Source organism: Trachemys scripta, chromosome 2 (assembly GCF_013100865.1).
Source record: "Trachemys scripta elegans isolate TJP31775 chromosome 2, CAS_Tse_1.0, whole genome shotgun sequence".
NCBI classification, from domain to species: domain Eukaryota; kingdom Metazoa; phylum Chordata; order Testudines; family Emydidae; genus Trachemys; species Trachemys scripta.
Window position 1 is genome coordinate 3,424,248 of NC_048299.1, and position 13,526 is coordinate 3,437,773.

General features: G+C 60.2%; 1 protein-coding gene across 1 annotated transcript in view; it reads right to left on the bottom strand.

The window, feature by feature from the left end:
• Positions 1-13,526, bottom strand: part of NBEAL2 (neurobeachin like 2) — a 186,933-nt gene that overhangs the window by 34,235 nt on the left and 139,172 nt on the right. Inside the window, 12 exon segments of the mRNA XM_034759758.1 lie at positions 987-1,072; positions 1,375-1,534; positions 1,650-1,808; positions 2,909-3,062; positions 4,062-4,164; positions 4,384-4,543; positions 5,111-5,244; positions 5,431-5,602; positions 7,158-7,250; positions 8,516-8,598; positions 9,401-9,728; positions 11,784-11,903. Coding sequence (XP_034615649.1) covers positions 987-1,072; positions 1,375-1,534; positions 1,650-1,808; positions 2,909-3,062; positions 4,062-4,164; positions 4,384-4,543; positions 5,111-5,244; positions 5,431-5,602; positions 7,158-7,250; positions 8,516-8,598; positions 9,401-9,728; positions 11,784-11,903 — 1,752 coding nt within the window.

A 13,526-nucleotide genomic window follows, 5' to 3' on the forward strand; every position in this document is an offset into this window, starting at 1 on the left:
AGGTACTTGTACGGCCCCATCAGCGCTGCATCCAAGTACCTGCTCAGACACCCACGGGCCCGCGGGGCCGAATCCCTCCCCAACCCCAGATCTGGCGAGCAGCTGAAACCCCGTCCAGCAGAGACCAAGAGCCACCGTCGGGATGCGTTCAGCCCTTCGGTTCCTCCACCCCTTTGCGGCCGCACGCTGGGGACGGGTCTGAGTTCCGGGACAGTGACGTCAAGGGAGGCTGAAAGCCTTCGATCACACTGAGCCGGATCTCTGTCAGCTCGGTGGCTCCTTCCCCGGCCAGCCCTTCTCATGACACCGGCTGGCCGGCTGCCTCGAAGGGTCTCCATGCCTGCCAGCCGCTCAGCTGGCTTCCCGCCCCATGTGGCTCCAAGCTCTTGCTAATCAGCATCTCTCCCCGCCTTCCACTCTTGGGAGAGAAGTGGGGAGATGGGGTTACGCCTGGCTCCACTGAGCACGGTCACTCAGGACCACAGCGTGCGAGGGATCTAGGGACATCATCAGCCCGGCTGCAAACAATGGGGGATGGAATAGGGTGTCTGCATTTAGCCCTGGATGGAATAGGGTGTCTGCATTTAGCCCTGGAGACGGACGGCGTCGGTCTGTCTATGGAACAAGGGCAGCTCACGGCCCTGCCAATATGCCCCTGCCCAAGAGGACAAGATGGGAGGTCAGCCTGCAGGTGCGTCTGCTCGGGTCACAGGCTGCATGGCCAATCGGTGTGAGATGGAGCAGTGCCTTAGTGACAGACGCCAGCTCCTTCGGAGGGCAACAGCTTCCAGGGACATGGGGCCCGGAGGGCATGTCAAGAGACAGAACCAGCTGACTTGGGAGGCTTGGGAACCTGATGGGTTAATGCACCAGGCCCGAGTTTGAGCCCATCTGGGGCTGTACACGCAGGGAGTGACACGGACTCATCTCTCTGCAAGAGTGCACGATCAGGGAAACCCGCAGAACTCCCCGCCGGACAGCCCTACCTTCCGGCAGGTATCCAGCCTGACCGCCAGCTCCGCCCGGTGGGACAGGTACACCACGGCCATCAGGTCCTTGTAGCTGGGAGAGTCTGCGGGGATGAGAAGCAAGAACGGGCGTGGGATGCGGCCCTGCGGCGCACTGACCTTAACGGACCCTTCTCCGGCTACAGCGCAGCCTGCCTTCCGTGGAGACCGGCGGCTGCTTCCAGCCAGCCCGGCCCAGACACTCCCCCACACTTCGCTGGGAAAGGGGGGTTCAGCATGGGATCCCAGGTCCGAAATAGATGGCTGACCCCCGGCTCCATAAATCCCAGGCTCTCTTTAGCAACACGCCCCCTAAGCCACGTGGCTGTAGCGCGGCAGGTCCACGGCCTCGAGGCAGGCGCCGTACCTGAGCCCAGGACCTGCTCCAGGAGACACCGGAAGAGCAGCATGGACACCGGGGTGTCATTCAGATACGATATGAGCCCTTGGTAGCCGACGTCCTTCAGCTTCAGGCGGTACTTGCTGCGCCCGTGCGCCTTCTCGTATTTCAGCATCTTGTACAGGACCTGCGGGAGGGAGAGCGCCGGCCTTAGGGACGGGGCTTGGCGGGAGCCACCACGGGCCTGGGGCTGGAGGCCAGGGGGACTCGGACAACGCCAGGCTCTAGGACTCGCGTCTCACCTTGAAGACTCTCTCCCGTACGTCATCGGAGAACTTCCTCTGGACGAGCAGCGAGAACAGGACCTCCACGTTCCCCGACTCAAAGAGGAAAGCGTAGAGCTGGTCCTGGGAGGCCGAGTCTTTCAGCAAGCTTTGGATCACCTCCAGAACCCCACACACCTGCAATGGCCACGGCCGCAGTTACACCCCACGGACGCTGACTGGCCATCGCCCCCAGACCACAGCAGCCCCGCCACCCTTCGGCCCGGCCTCGGGATACAGCCACGCCCCCCGGGCTCTCAGACAAGTGACGGGCAGGGATTCGGGGGGGGGGGGGAGGAAGGATATTCATGGTAACTGGGGTTGCTGAAGGTGCGGTTACGGTTGGAAAAACAGCTCCGACAACAGCCCCCGAGGGCTTGTCTGGATGGACAGTTGACGCAGGGTAAGGTGGGGTGTAAATCTACAGCACGCGCCTTTGCTGCGCGCTACCTGGCCACGGGGACCCTGCTGCCGTGCGCTAGAAGTGCCGTGGTGCAGATCCCAGCGCACGACAGAACCGCTAGCGTGCGGCTGCTGAGTCCGCACGGACACTTGGTAGCGGGCTGTACATTCCCGCCCCAGCTGGCCGGTTAAACGAGCCCTTAGCCAATCAGCTCCCTGCGCGTCCCCACCTCCTACAGATTATCGCTCGCCACACACGGTTTTACCCAGGGCCAGCCCAGCTGCAGCCGAGCGAGCTGGGTCGGGATTTTCCTTCGGGACCTCGCTAAGGGCACAGCCTGGCTTCCAGACCCCACGGTGCAGGGCTGGATCTGGGCCCCCCCAAGTAAAAATACACAGCGTCCTCCCGCGCATCATGCGGTCCCTGCACTGACTCCAGCCGCGGTTCCAGCTTGGCCCCGAGCGGTCACTTCTCAAGGCAAGGGCACAGCCGCCGTTCGTCACACCTCCGGGACAACCCAGCCGCCTCTGAGCTCTCTGTTAGGAGGCAGTATTTGTACTGCAGTAGCGCCAACGGGCTCCGGCCAAGAACTGGGCCCCGCAGCGCTAGGAGCTGCACAAACCCACGGTAAGAGAGTCGCGGCCCAGGACAGCTTGCAGTCTGAACAGGCAGGATGAAGGAAGGATCGCTCCCCCTTTTAAAGATGGGAAACTGAAGCCCAGAGAAATGAAAGGTCACTCAGGACGGCTGTGGCAATGAACGTAGGACCCCCGAGTTCCAATCCTGCTCCTTAACCACAAGCCGCTGCCCCCTAGTGGTGCCTCTCCCGCCGCACCTGGTGTTCATCGTGCACCGCAGCCAGGTAGTTCAGGGCGCTTTGCATCTCGTCGGCCGAGAAGCTCCTGCAGAGGAAGTCCTTCACCAGGCTGAACAGGGACATCTGCACCGTCTTCACGTCGTCCGCGGGAATCGGCTTCTCCTTGTGAGCGCTGCGAGAGGGGGAAGGGGAGGGACTTTACATTAAGGGCATCGACGACATGGCCCGGATGCAGAAATGGGGGAGAGCCGCATTCCTCAGCCTCCCCTGTCTTCCCTTTATAGTGCCACCCCCGACAGGGCTCCAGCCCCCGCCCCCAACAGAGGCAGGCACGGTTCCCGATCACGGTGCTGCCTAGCGGGGCGCGTGGGCCGGGAACTCTCAGGCTGCAGGAATCCAGAGCCATAGGGCAAACCGGGGGAGGGGATGGCACAAGAATCTCACCGCCGCACGCAGCGCCCGGGGGGCTCCGAAAGCAGCAGCGGAACTGGCAGGAACGGGGCAAAGCGTCTTCATCGGGGAGTCAGTTCTACTCCAGCCTTGAGACGCGCCCACCGAACAGCCTGCCATGGGCAGTGGGTAGCGAAGGCCAAGGGAGGTTAAGCATCCCCTAACCCAGATGTGGCCCTGCCCATGCTCCGCCCCGAGGCCCCGCCCATGCTCCGCCCCGAGGCCCCGCCCATGCTCTGCTCTGCCTCGAGGCCCCGCCCCACCCATGCTCCCTATCTCCCGTGAAGCCAGCAGGGGCTGTGCTCTAGTTGGAGGTCAGGGGTGGTAGGGCGGCCGGAGCGCCTCAGGCTGCGGAAGTGGGGGGGTGAGGGGGCGGCAGCGGCTCAGGGTTCTGGCGGGTGGGTGGGGGCCTCAGGCGGAAGAGGCGGGGCCACGGGCTAGCCTCACCGACTGGGGTGGGGGAAGGTTACCTGCTGCCTGCGTTTCCCCCCCACCGCATGCCTCCGCTGCGGGAAAAGAAAAAAGATGGGTCCTGGGCAGAGCAGGCTGGAGAGAACAACTTCTCAGGCTGCCTGGAGCCAAGGAGCCAGTTCAGCTTTCCCATGGTGCTGCCCCAGGACATCCCCTCTTCTCCAGGCACTGAAGGGTTAAAGCATCTCTGCCAACTCCCAGGGCAAACAAGGGCAAGTTGGAAGCCGCGAGCCAGCCTCTAACGACTCACCCGTAATATGTCCGAATGGAGTCCAGGATGTATTGGACCCCGTATTTCTTGCGGATCCTCTGCTTGTGGTCCTTGATGGTGTTTGATAAATACTGAATGTGACCTGCAGGCGTTGGGGAAGAGAGGGAGAGAGCGGACCCATCCAGAAGATTAAGTAAGTACCTGTATTTGGCAAGCAGAGACAGCCAGGACATGGAGCAAGCTCTCGGCCAGGAGGCAGCTGATCCCCTGACCCACACAGCGGGAAGCCGTGAGCTGCCAAGGCGCACCCCGCCCAGGACGCAGGCCCCCAGCAGCGCTCGACGCCCCAGGAGGCGCTTACCTAGCCGGACGGCGAAGTCACTCTTGCTCCAGATGCGGAAGTCGAAGAGCAGGTACTGGTACAGGAGGTGCAGCAGGAAACTGTGGCTCTCGGCAGCCACCTGCTCCATCAGGATCTGCGAGGCCATCAGCACGTTCATGTCCATCATGAGGCTGGAGACCTGACGAGCGCAGAGCAACGAGAGCTGGGTGGGCGGCGCCATTTCGATCCCGCAGCCACAGGGCATTCTGGGACTTACCAGTCATGTGACCCACAGAAAATGAACCTGTTCTTAGAGCTCTCACAACAAAAGGCGGGCAGATGCTTTCCTAAGCCAGAGCGGGGCTCTAAGGTAGCAGAGAATTTGCCATTTTGGGTGATGAGAGAGAAGGAGAGAATAAACTCTTAACACGAGGGGTAAAAGGGACAGGTGTTTGGGTGTCCCCACAACATGTATAAAATACTCTTTATGTCTCCGACACCTCTGAGGTCAAGCCATCAGTATGCTTCAGAGTCAACACCCTATTGCAACGACTGGGAGCAGAGGTCACCTATCATAGTTTGTTCTGCAGCCAGCACTGCATGGCATTACGTGCATTCCCTGATTGGACGTTCCCCTTGCAGGCACACGCAGCGGCCCAGCGGCTGGCCTTAATGCACCACGTGCCAGGCCCTGGGCTCAGCACCGCCTTGTTTAGCTGCCCTAGGTGACCAACGGCTTGGCCGGCTGGCCCTGGAAGTCTCTTACCTTCTGCAGCAGAGCTCCAATGATCGCCGGCCCGTGGCACTGCACGAGGCTCTCCTGGTTCACGGGGTGATGCCGGATGAAGTTCTTGACCAGTAGCAGAAACGCAGCCACGCCGTTCTTCTCCAGTCTGCCCTCTGCAGGAGGGGACGAGAAGGGTCAGCCAGGGACCAGCTCTTATTGCCAAGGGGGGGAGTGGGGCTGGCTGCCCAAGGGACAGGTAGGTACGTGGCCCAGGAGAATTTCAGGGCTCCAGCAGCGCATGGAGGAACTGGTCTCCCGCTGCCCCCCCGTCCCAATAGCCACGCAGAGGCTGCGCTCACCAGAGGACTTGCCCAGGGGGATGAGCATTCCTTGGCGATTCCGCGAGGAGGTCAGTTCGGGCCCAACCAGGTCGTGGGTTTCCTGGCTGTCCTCCGATTCTTTTCTCTCGGCCGCCACTTGGTCCAGCAACGGGAGGAGCACCCCCATCCCGCCAACGCAGTTCACCACGTCCTACAGGAGGAGAGAGAGAGACAGGGCCTTGGCTGATGCATGGAGCTTCTGTCCTTCACGCCGCGCCCGCGCAGGGCAGTGCTCAGGTAAGTAACCGTGCATGCAAGACTCCAGCGAGGTACCAGCCCGAGAGACCCTACAGAACAAGCCTGCTCAGGCCCAGGGACTGCCCGCCCCTCGGAGTCAGCAAGAGAGCCAGCTGCCGCTTCCCAGAGCCAGCCGCCGCTTCCCCAGAGCCAGCCGCAGGCCGTGCAGCCCAACAGCCAGCCAGGGAACAAGGGTTTAGCAGTGGAAAAACCCATCTGTGTGTGTCTGTCTCAGCAGCTGTGCCTGACTCCTCGTCACCCACACCAGTTTAACTATAGACCTCAGTGGGGCTACTCCTTAGCTGAAGAGAATCAGGCCCACTGAATCTAAACGGTCTGGAGCACTGAAAGCTTAAGTTAGCACCAGGGTCATAAAAGCAACTAAACTGAGCTCTGCATCCTCTGGGCGACTGGTTTCAAAAGCTGTTGGGCCGATCGTTGCCCTAGAGCCGCGTTAGATTAGCCGCAGTGTTTGCGTTGCGTGTGCCTGAGTTGTACAGCGAGACCGTGGACCATACGCCGTGGGCCGTGACGTTATCGGGGGCACTCTTGACAGCACAAGACTGCCAGTGGTTTGCAAACTTGAGCCGGGGATGCAGCGTTCAAGTGTTCCTCCAGTTTGTCAATATCTGGGGAGCGGGTTTAGAGAAGAGCAAGGAAAATGATCTGGGCGCTGAAGGGGCTCTGGGGTACGAACAACTATTGCTCAGCCACGCTCAGTGTAAGGGGGGAATGGGGCAAGGGGAACCCCATGGGTGGGAGTGTCAGAGAGGAATTATCTAAGGGGCACACAGGGAGAGAAGCGACGGGTGAATAGGATGGCATTAAGAAAAGTAAGATATAGGTTAAATGTCAGGAAAATCCCCATGGCAGTGAAATAATAGACTGGAGAACAGTCTCTTAAGCCCCAGTGCAGGAGATCTTTCGTAGCAGACAGACCCCCCCCCTACTCTTACGCGTTCTGTAGCATAGAAGCTGACTTCCTCTGTTCCCGGGGGGGACGTTCGACCCCCACTCTGCCCCAAGCCCCACCCCCTCCACCCCTTATCTCACCTGCTCTGCCTCTTCCCGCCCCTGCTCCATCTCTTCCCATCTCCACTCCTTCCTCTCCTCCCCCAGCGCCTCCTGCACGCCGCCAAACAGCTGATCGCGGCAGGCGCTGAGGGTAGGAGCTGACTGGCAATGCTGCCAGTGGGTGCTGAGCACACACTATTTCCCCCCCCCCACCCATGGGTGCTCTGGGGCTGGAGCACCCAGGGAGTTGGCACCTACGTCCTGTAGGGAAGGAGTTGAACTGGGTGATCTAACCCATGCGATTGTCTGACAACATGACGATGCATCGATCCCAATTTAGCGCTGTAGGAAGCACCCGTGCTACCCAAGACCATGTTTCCCACTGAGTCCCAATCTCGTTGGCCCAGCGCCCACCAACTCCAAGAGCCGGGGGAGACCGAGAGGCAGCACCGTACCTTGATATCCCAGTTCACCACTTTGTGTCCGGTCAGCCTCCCGTCAAAAAAATGGTTTGGAGACAGGTCCAGGCAGATGTTATTTTTACAAGCCTACAACAGTGCAAGCAAACGACACGTCTTTAGCACACACTACGGCCATGCCAACAGGTTCAACACACACATGCTCCCTATCCTGGCATAAGCCATCACCCGAGACAAGGAGAGAGAAGGAGAGGAAAGGTGGCCTTGCGGTTTGGGCTGGGACTCCAGAGATCCAGCGTTCTCAGCTCTGCCACAAACCTCCTGCGTGACCTTGGGCAAGTCACTTGATCTCTCCAAGCCTGTGTAAAACGGGGATACCGACTTCGTCTGGTCTGTTTAGATTGGAAGCTCTTCAAGGCAGCCCTTGTTACAAACAGCAACCTCAGACAGTCACCGAGTCCCTTGTGCCGAACTCGCAGCCCGGGAAGGCAGGTACTTTGGCGGCCCATGGCATGTGATTTAACCCTACCCTCCACACACACCGGGGGAGGAAGGATCTAGCCCCTGAAGGGCTGCGTGTTTACTACAGGAAACATAAGAACGGCCATACTGGGTCAGACCAAAGGTCCATCTAGCCCAGTATCCTGTCTTCTGACAGTGGCCAATGCCAGGTGCCCCAGAGGCAATGAACAGAACAGGTAACCATCAAGTGATCCATCCCCTGTCGCCCATTCCCAGCTTCTGGCAAACAGAGGCTAGGGACACCATCCCTGCCCAGCCTGGCGAATAGCCATTGATGGACCCATCCTCCAGGAACTTATCTAGTTCCTTTTTGAACCCTGTTATAGTCTTGGCCTTCACAACATCCTCTGGCAAAGAGTTCCACAGCTTGACTGTGATGTCTCCCCACACCCAGAGGTCCCCTGCATGCGGGGCTCTTCTGAGCTACGGGCCGAGCAGGTGCATTTGGTGAGGATCCGTTTTGGCTGCTGTGTGTCAATCCTTTTCTGCCACGACTGCAGAGCGGCACCCAGCCAGACTGAAGGATTTACCATCACCTAACGAAGAAGGTCCCAGAGCTGTTTAAAGCAATTGCCACCAGGGGCCAGCCCAGCCCAAGAGACTGGTAATTCCATACAGAGCTGGTCACCCCGCTGCAGCGCGCCCCTCACCTCTGTAACCCCATTACCCACGTACCTTTCCAGCTCCACCCACAAACTCCCAGCCCCTTGGCAGAGCTGGCCAGCGCTCAATGCAGTGCTCTCTCCAAGCCCAAGGCGGCTTGTCCGAGCACGGCCCAGCGAACCCCCAGCAGCACCGGCCGTGCCAATCCCTCGAGATGGTGCTGGCAGGGACAGAACCGCAGACAGGTGCCTGGGAAGGTCCCTCTTTACCTGGGGTGTGTAGTAGAGGAGCAGTTTGCTGCTGAGTTCCAGGAAGTCGCCTTCCGGCTTGAGCGGCGACGTAACGTTTGGTCCTGCGGGCGGGAGGGAAGGGCGAGCGGGGTGAGCGAGCGACAAGCACCCTGTTGCCAGGCTGGCCCAGAGAGCCGAGCGCATGTTCTGACCTGGGGCTGACCCTACTGGCCAACGAGTGCAGAGGCCTACACAGCTATCCCTGCTCTGATCCCCACTGGTCCCGGACCCTGTGCGAGAGCGACCTGCCCCCTTCTCCCTCCCTGCATGGGTCCCTGCCAGGGCGGCCTCCTCCCAAGCCAGGGGAGTGATGCACTCGGCACCGTGGGGCGTCACACCCTGCTAGCGCACACTCTGGGGATAGGGAGCGTGACTGGCGTGGGGCCCCAGCCGGGCTATGGAAATCTATCCTGCAGCAGGACCCATGTGGTTAAACCCCCTGTTCGGCCCTGAGTCCCAGACTGCATTATCGGTGCTCTGGAATCACCGCACAGCTTGGACGGTCTGTGCACCACTGGGGTGGGTGTGATCCCCAGCCATGCTGCCGGGGATGGGGCAGGGCAGCGCCTACAAATTCCTCAGCGTGTTCCGGACCCCGCCGGTACTCAGGGTCGCAACCCGCCAGCAGCGACTTGTGTCAGACAGCTAGCACTGCTCTGAGCCCTGCATGGCCGAGGCCTCCAAGAGATTCCTACTGCCCCTCATCCTCCTGCTTCCCCCCTGCACAGAAACCCCCCTGCAGCAGGAGAACAGCCTCTCGGGCCGTCCCCTGAGCTGAATGACTGATATCACGCCTCAGGCCAGCTCACTGAGCGAGGAGAGGAACCGAAGGGGGAGATTCTCCCTTTGAGATCCAGAACCTACCTGAGGAGAAAAGTGCTTTGACCTGCGTCTGCTGGAGGGCTTCGCAGAAGATGGACACCGACCCCAGGTGTCCTTCGAGGGACGTAGGGGTCCCCCACTCTGTGTCCTGACTCCCTGCCACTGTTGTGGACACCTGGCCTTCTCTGGGGGGCTGAGCGGCCCCGGGAGTCCAGGAGTGCGTAGCCAGCGAGGCAGGGAAGGATTGGGAGCGGCTGAGGGAGGGGTGGGAGGGGAAGGCAGGCTCCGGCGAATGGGAAGGCGAGGGGTAGACCGTGGAGGTGGTCGTTGTCCGGTGGCCAGCAGAGCCGATGCAACACGAGGTGAAAGACTGAAAAGAGAGAAGGGGGAACAATTGCACGGAGCCCTGGAGAGGACAGTAACGTGGCTCTTGCAGTGCGCCACCTCCTCAGACCCTTTGACTTGTATTTAGACAAAGCTTGTCAGGGCAGGGACTGTCTCCTATGTGCGTTTGTACAGCGCCTAGCGCACCGGGGCCCTGTCCTTAGTTAGGGTCTCCCGGTGCTGCCGCAACATGAGCAGGAAGCGTCATGTTCCCAAAGACAGGACTGGCAGGTGGCTGCCGTCCTCTCCTTTCTGTAGCCCCCTTTATCGAGCCCTCTTCTTCCATCCAAAGATGCGGGACTAGGACCTGCCCTCCACCACTGGCCCCTGGAACGACCGGATTGGGCAGCACACGATGGGAAAGGAGACTCCTGCGTCTCCCCTCAGCAACGAGGGGCCGCTGTCGAGCCGGAGCAGCCTCCCAGCACTGAACGGGGATGGGGTCTCTGGGCGCTGGTCTAGGACCGAAAGGCGCCTCCTAACGTTATGGCTCAGATACCTGAATCCGAGGCAGCAGAGATGAACGAGACCTATTACTGTAGGACCCACCCAATCCATCTTCCTAGGCCCAAAGGAGGCACAGCTGTTGTGTTTTTACCTCTTCTAGTTCTCAGTCATCCAGACAACGAGCCGTGGAGAACCCTGGGCCATGGCAGCATTTCTGCGTTTCGCACACTTTGGCTGGGAGATGCCCCTTGTTTTAGACCCCGGCCCTGCCAGCTGCTCCGTGCAGAAGGACCCCTATGCTCCCAGGGAGCCCCACCGTCGTCCACTGACGAGCAGCCACTCATGGGGCAGAGCCTGGCTCAGTACGCTGGCTGCCCAGTGCCTCCCTCATCCTGCTCTGCAGACTGGCTGCAGGAAGCCCTGCTCCAGAACTGCACTGATGGTTCTTGGGCCAGGAGATCCAGCGACAGTCTGGAGGCTGCTGTCGGAAGGACCCACAGAGCGTAGAGGAAATGACTCCCTGTGCCGACCGGTACGCCCAAGCCTCTCCGCCCACACCCTGTGCTCCGGGCCCAGCACGGCTATCATGGCACCAGTGCTGCATTCAACACAAGGACGTCCGCCTGGTGAGATTCAACTACAGGCTTGCTGCTCAAATCCTCCAGTGATTCACACCAAGGACGCCTGAGGCTCCCCGAAGACCATACACAGCGCTCCCCACCAGCCAGGCTCTGAACTGCGCTGGTTACCCAGGAAGGGGTTAAATCTGAAGCAGGGAGGAGAGCAGACCAATGGAAAAGCCAGCTGCTAGCTGGGTTGAGCCATCGGGCTTTCAGGGCCGCCAAAGTGGATCCTTTTGGGCAGGCGGCTCAGGAGACAGCGCGACCGGCCGCTCAGGGCAGATGGGCACAGCTCCGCCGCTTCCCCACCTCTCCCCCAGCCGTGGGAAGAGATGTGAGGGTGCCCAGGAAGGAGCTGGGCAAGAGTTGGGATCAGGCCCTGAGAGTTTCCTTTATCACAGAGCCTCAGAGGGGAGTGTTCTCTTGATGCACATCCTCCTAACACTCCCGGGCCTGGTCGCTCTCCACAGCCTGGCATCACTTCATCCAAGGTGTCCCCCACTGCCCACCTGCAGATTCTTAAGTCAGGCCCTTCAGATCTGACCTTTCTCTGACCCGCCTCTCCCAACCACCCCTTGATCTTTCTCTCTCCCCCTCCCGCCTCCATCCTGACGGGGATAAAACCGCTCAGCCCAGCCCAGCGCTTACTCCAAGTTCAACCCAGGCTTCGGAGCCCTGTCCTAAGCAAGGATGCTTTGCTAATCGGGCTCAAGTAATGTCCCTCAGCCCGGGCACCCTCAGAAGTGTGAGAGCACCGCTCCTCTCCCCCGCGACCTGCACCTTCTTCTCACGTGTCCTTGTACAGGGGAAGGGCCAGAGAAGCAGGGAACTAACGAAGTCAGCAGTGGAAAGCCGGGGGGGGGGTGGCAGGACAGAGCGCCATCTGTCTGGGTCACCTAGGAGGCGAGGGGCCTGGCCCAGGACAGCTGGGAGGGGAACAAGGCAGCAGCACCCAGACGGTCCCCCCGCGTTACCTCATTGAGGGAAGGAAAGCGCAACTGAGCCACTTGCTGCAGCTGCCCGTCTGTGTAGATGTTGACCAGGTTCTGGCCAAAGGGCCGGCGGCCGGTGACGTGGACGATGTCGATGCAGTGCTGGAGGAGAGAGCAGGGCGGGGGGGGGGGGGAAGTCAGCGCCAGCTTCAACCCTGCCCCTTTACTGACTATACAAAGCAGGAGCCCACCGCCCCGGCTACGCTCATCCCCCCTTCCAGACGCCAGGCACTCAGGCTCCGGACGCCCTCCTCCCAGACTCTCCCCCGGCCAGCTGCCCCCAATCCAAACCATCTCCTCCTGGAATCGGGGGGCAGCTCAGGACCCCAGATAACAGATCAACGGATGTTTAGCTTCTCAAGGCTGCGGTGGACGTACAGGGGGGAAGGCACCAGCTGCGTAAGACAGACAGCAGTGCTGTCCCCGCACCGCAGGGCAGGGGGTGAACCACACACTGCACCCCACTGAAACTGCGGCGGAACGCCAGCCAGAACCCGGGCCGGTGAGCGCAGTTAAGCCCCTCTGCACTCGGGAAAGTGGACCGTGATGGCTGCTGTCGGTCCAGCAGCACAGTGCCAGCTCTATGCTGGGCCATGGACTCAGTAGAGACTCACGGGGAAGAGCGTCACCTACCAAATCCCCAACACACTGCTCAAGCAGTTAGGGGCTCACCAAAGGTCTCCCATGCAAGCGCTGGTACGGCTCACCCCCGAGCAGCTTGCGAGAGCCTGTCAGAGACACGCTCGCAGCCCAGGTGCATATAGCTGCAGTGGAGCTGCAGAACTGAACAGCCAGTGGCTCGTTCCCCAGGCAGACCTGACACAGACCTGCAGCAGTGTTTATTTCAGACAGACGTTTGCTAGTGTAACCCACACACCTCCTGGGTGTGATGTTCTGTCCCATCTAGTGGCACCCAGACCACAGAGAGAGAGATTAATGAGTCTGCTCTTCAGCCTTAGCGAACCGCCCGTTGGCTTTTAGCTCACGTGGTAGAGGCTCATGCACTAAGCTCCAGAGGTCGCAGGTTCGATCCCGCCCGCCGACGACCGGGGTCTGTCGGCGTTACACTAGGATGTGTCTGCAGGTCTCAGAGCTTTCAGTGAAGGCATTGGGAGTCAGATCATAAGAATGGCCATACCAGGCCCAACTAATAGTCCCTCGAGTCCAGTATCCCATCCCAGAGTGTCAGGGGGAGCGTACAGAACAGGGCAATTTTGGAGAGCTCCATCCCTGTCTTCCCCTCCCAGAAGCAGTCAGAGGTTTAGGGTCACCCCGAGCATGGTTCTGCGTCCCTGACCAGCTTGGCTAATGGTCATTGATGGACCCTCTTCTCCGTGAATTTCTCCAGTTCTTTGGTGAACCCAGTTACGAACCTTCCCCTGTGTGACCTTCAGCAAACTACTTTGCCTCCCAGCCTTATTATCTCCTTGTACAGAGGGAAAACCAAGTATGATTTACTGCCTTGAGGGAGGCACTGAAGAGACCCTGAACTACTGTTTCATGAATTGCCTGTTCCTGGGCTGCTGTCTCTCTCTACCTACAGACACCAGCCTGAGATATGGTCCGGTGGAGGGGGTACAGACCCCAGGACACCTGGGTTCTATTCCTGGCTCTGCCAATGATCTCCTGAGTGGCCTTGGGCCAGTCACTTGCCTTCTGCTTCCCCTGCCACCCTGTGGCTGTTTGGACTGTAAGCTCTTTGTCTCTCAGTCCATGCATACGCAG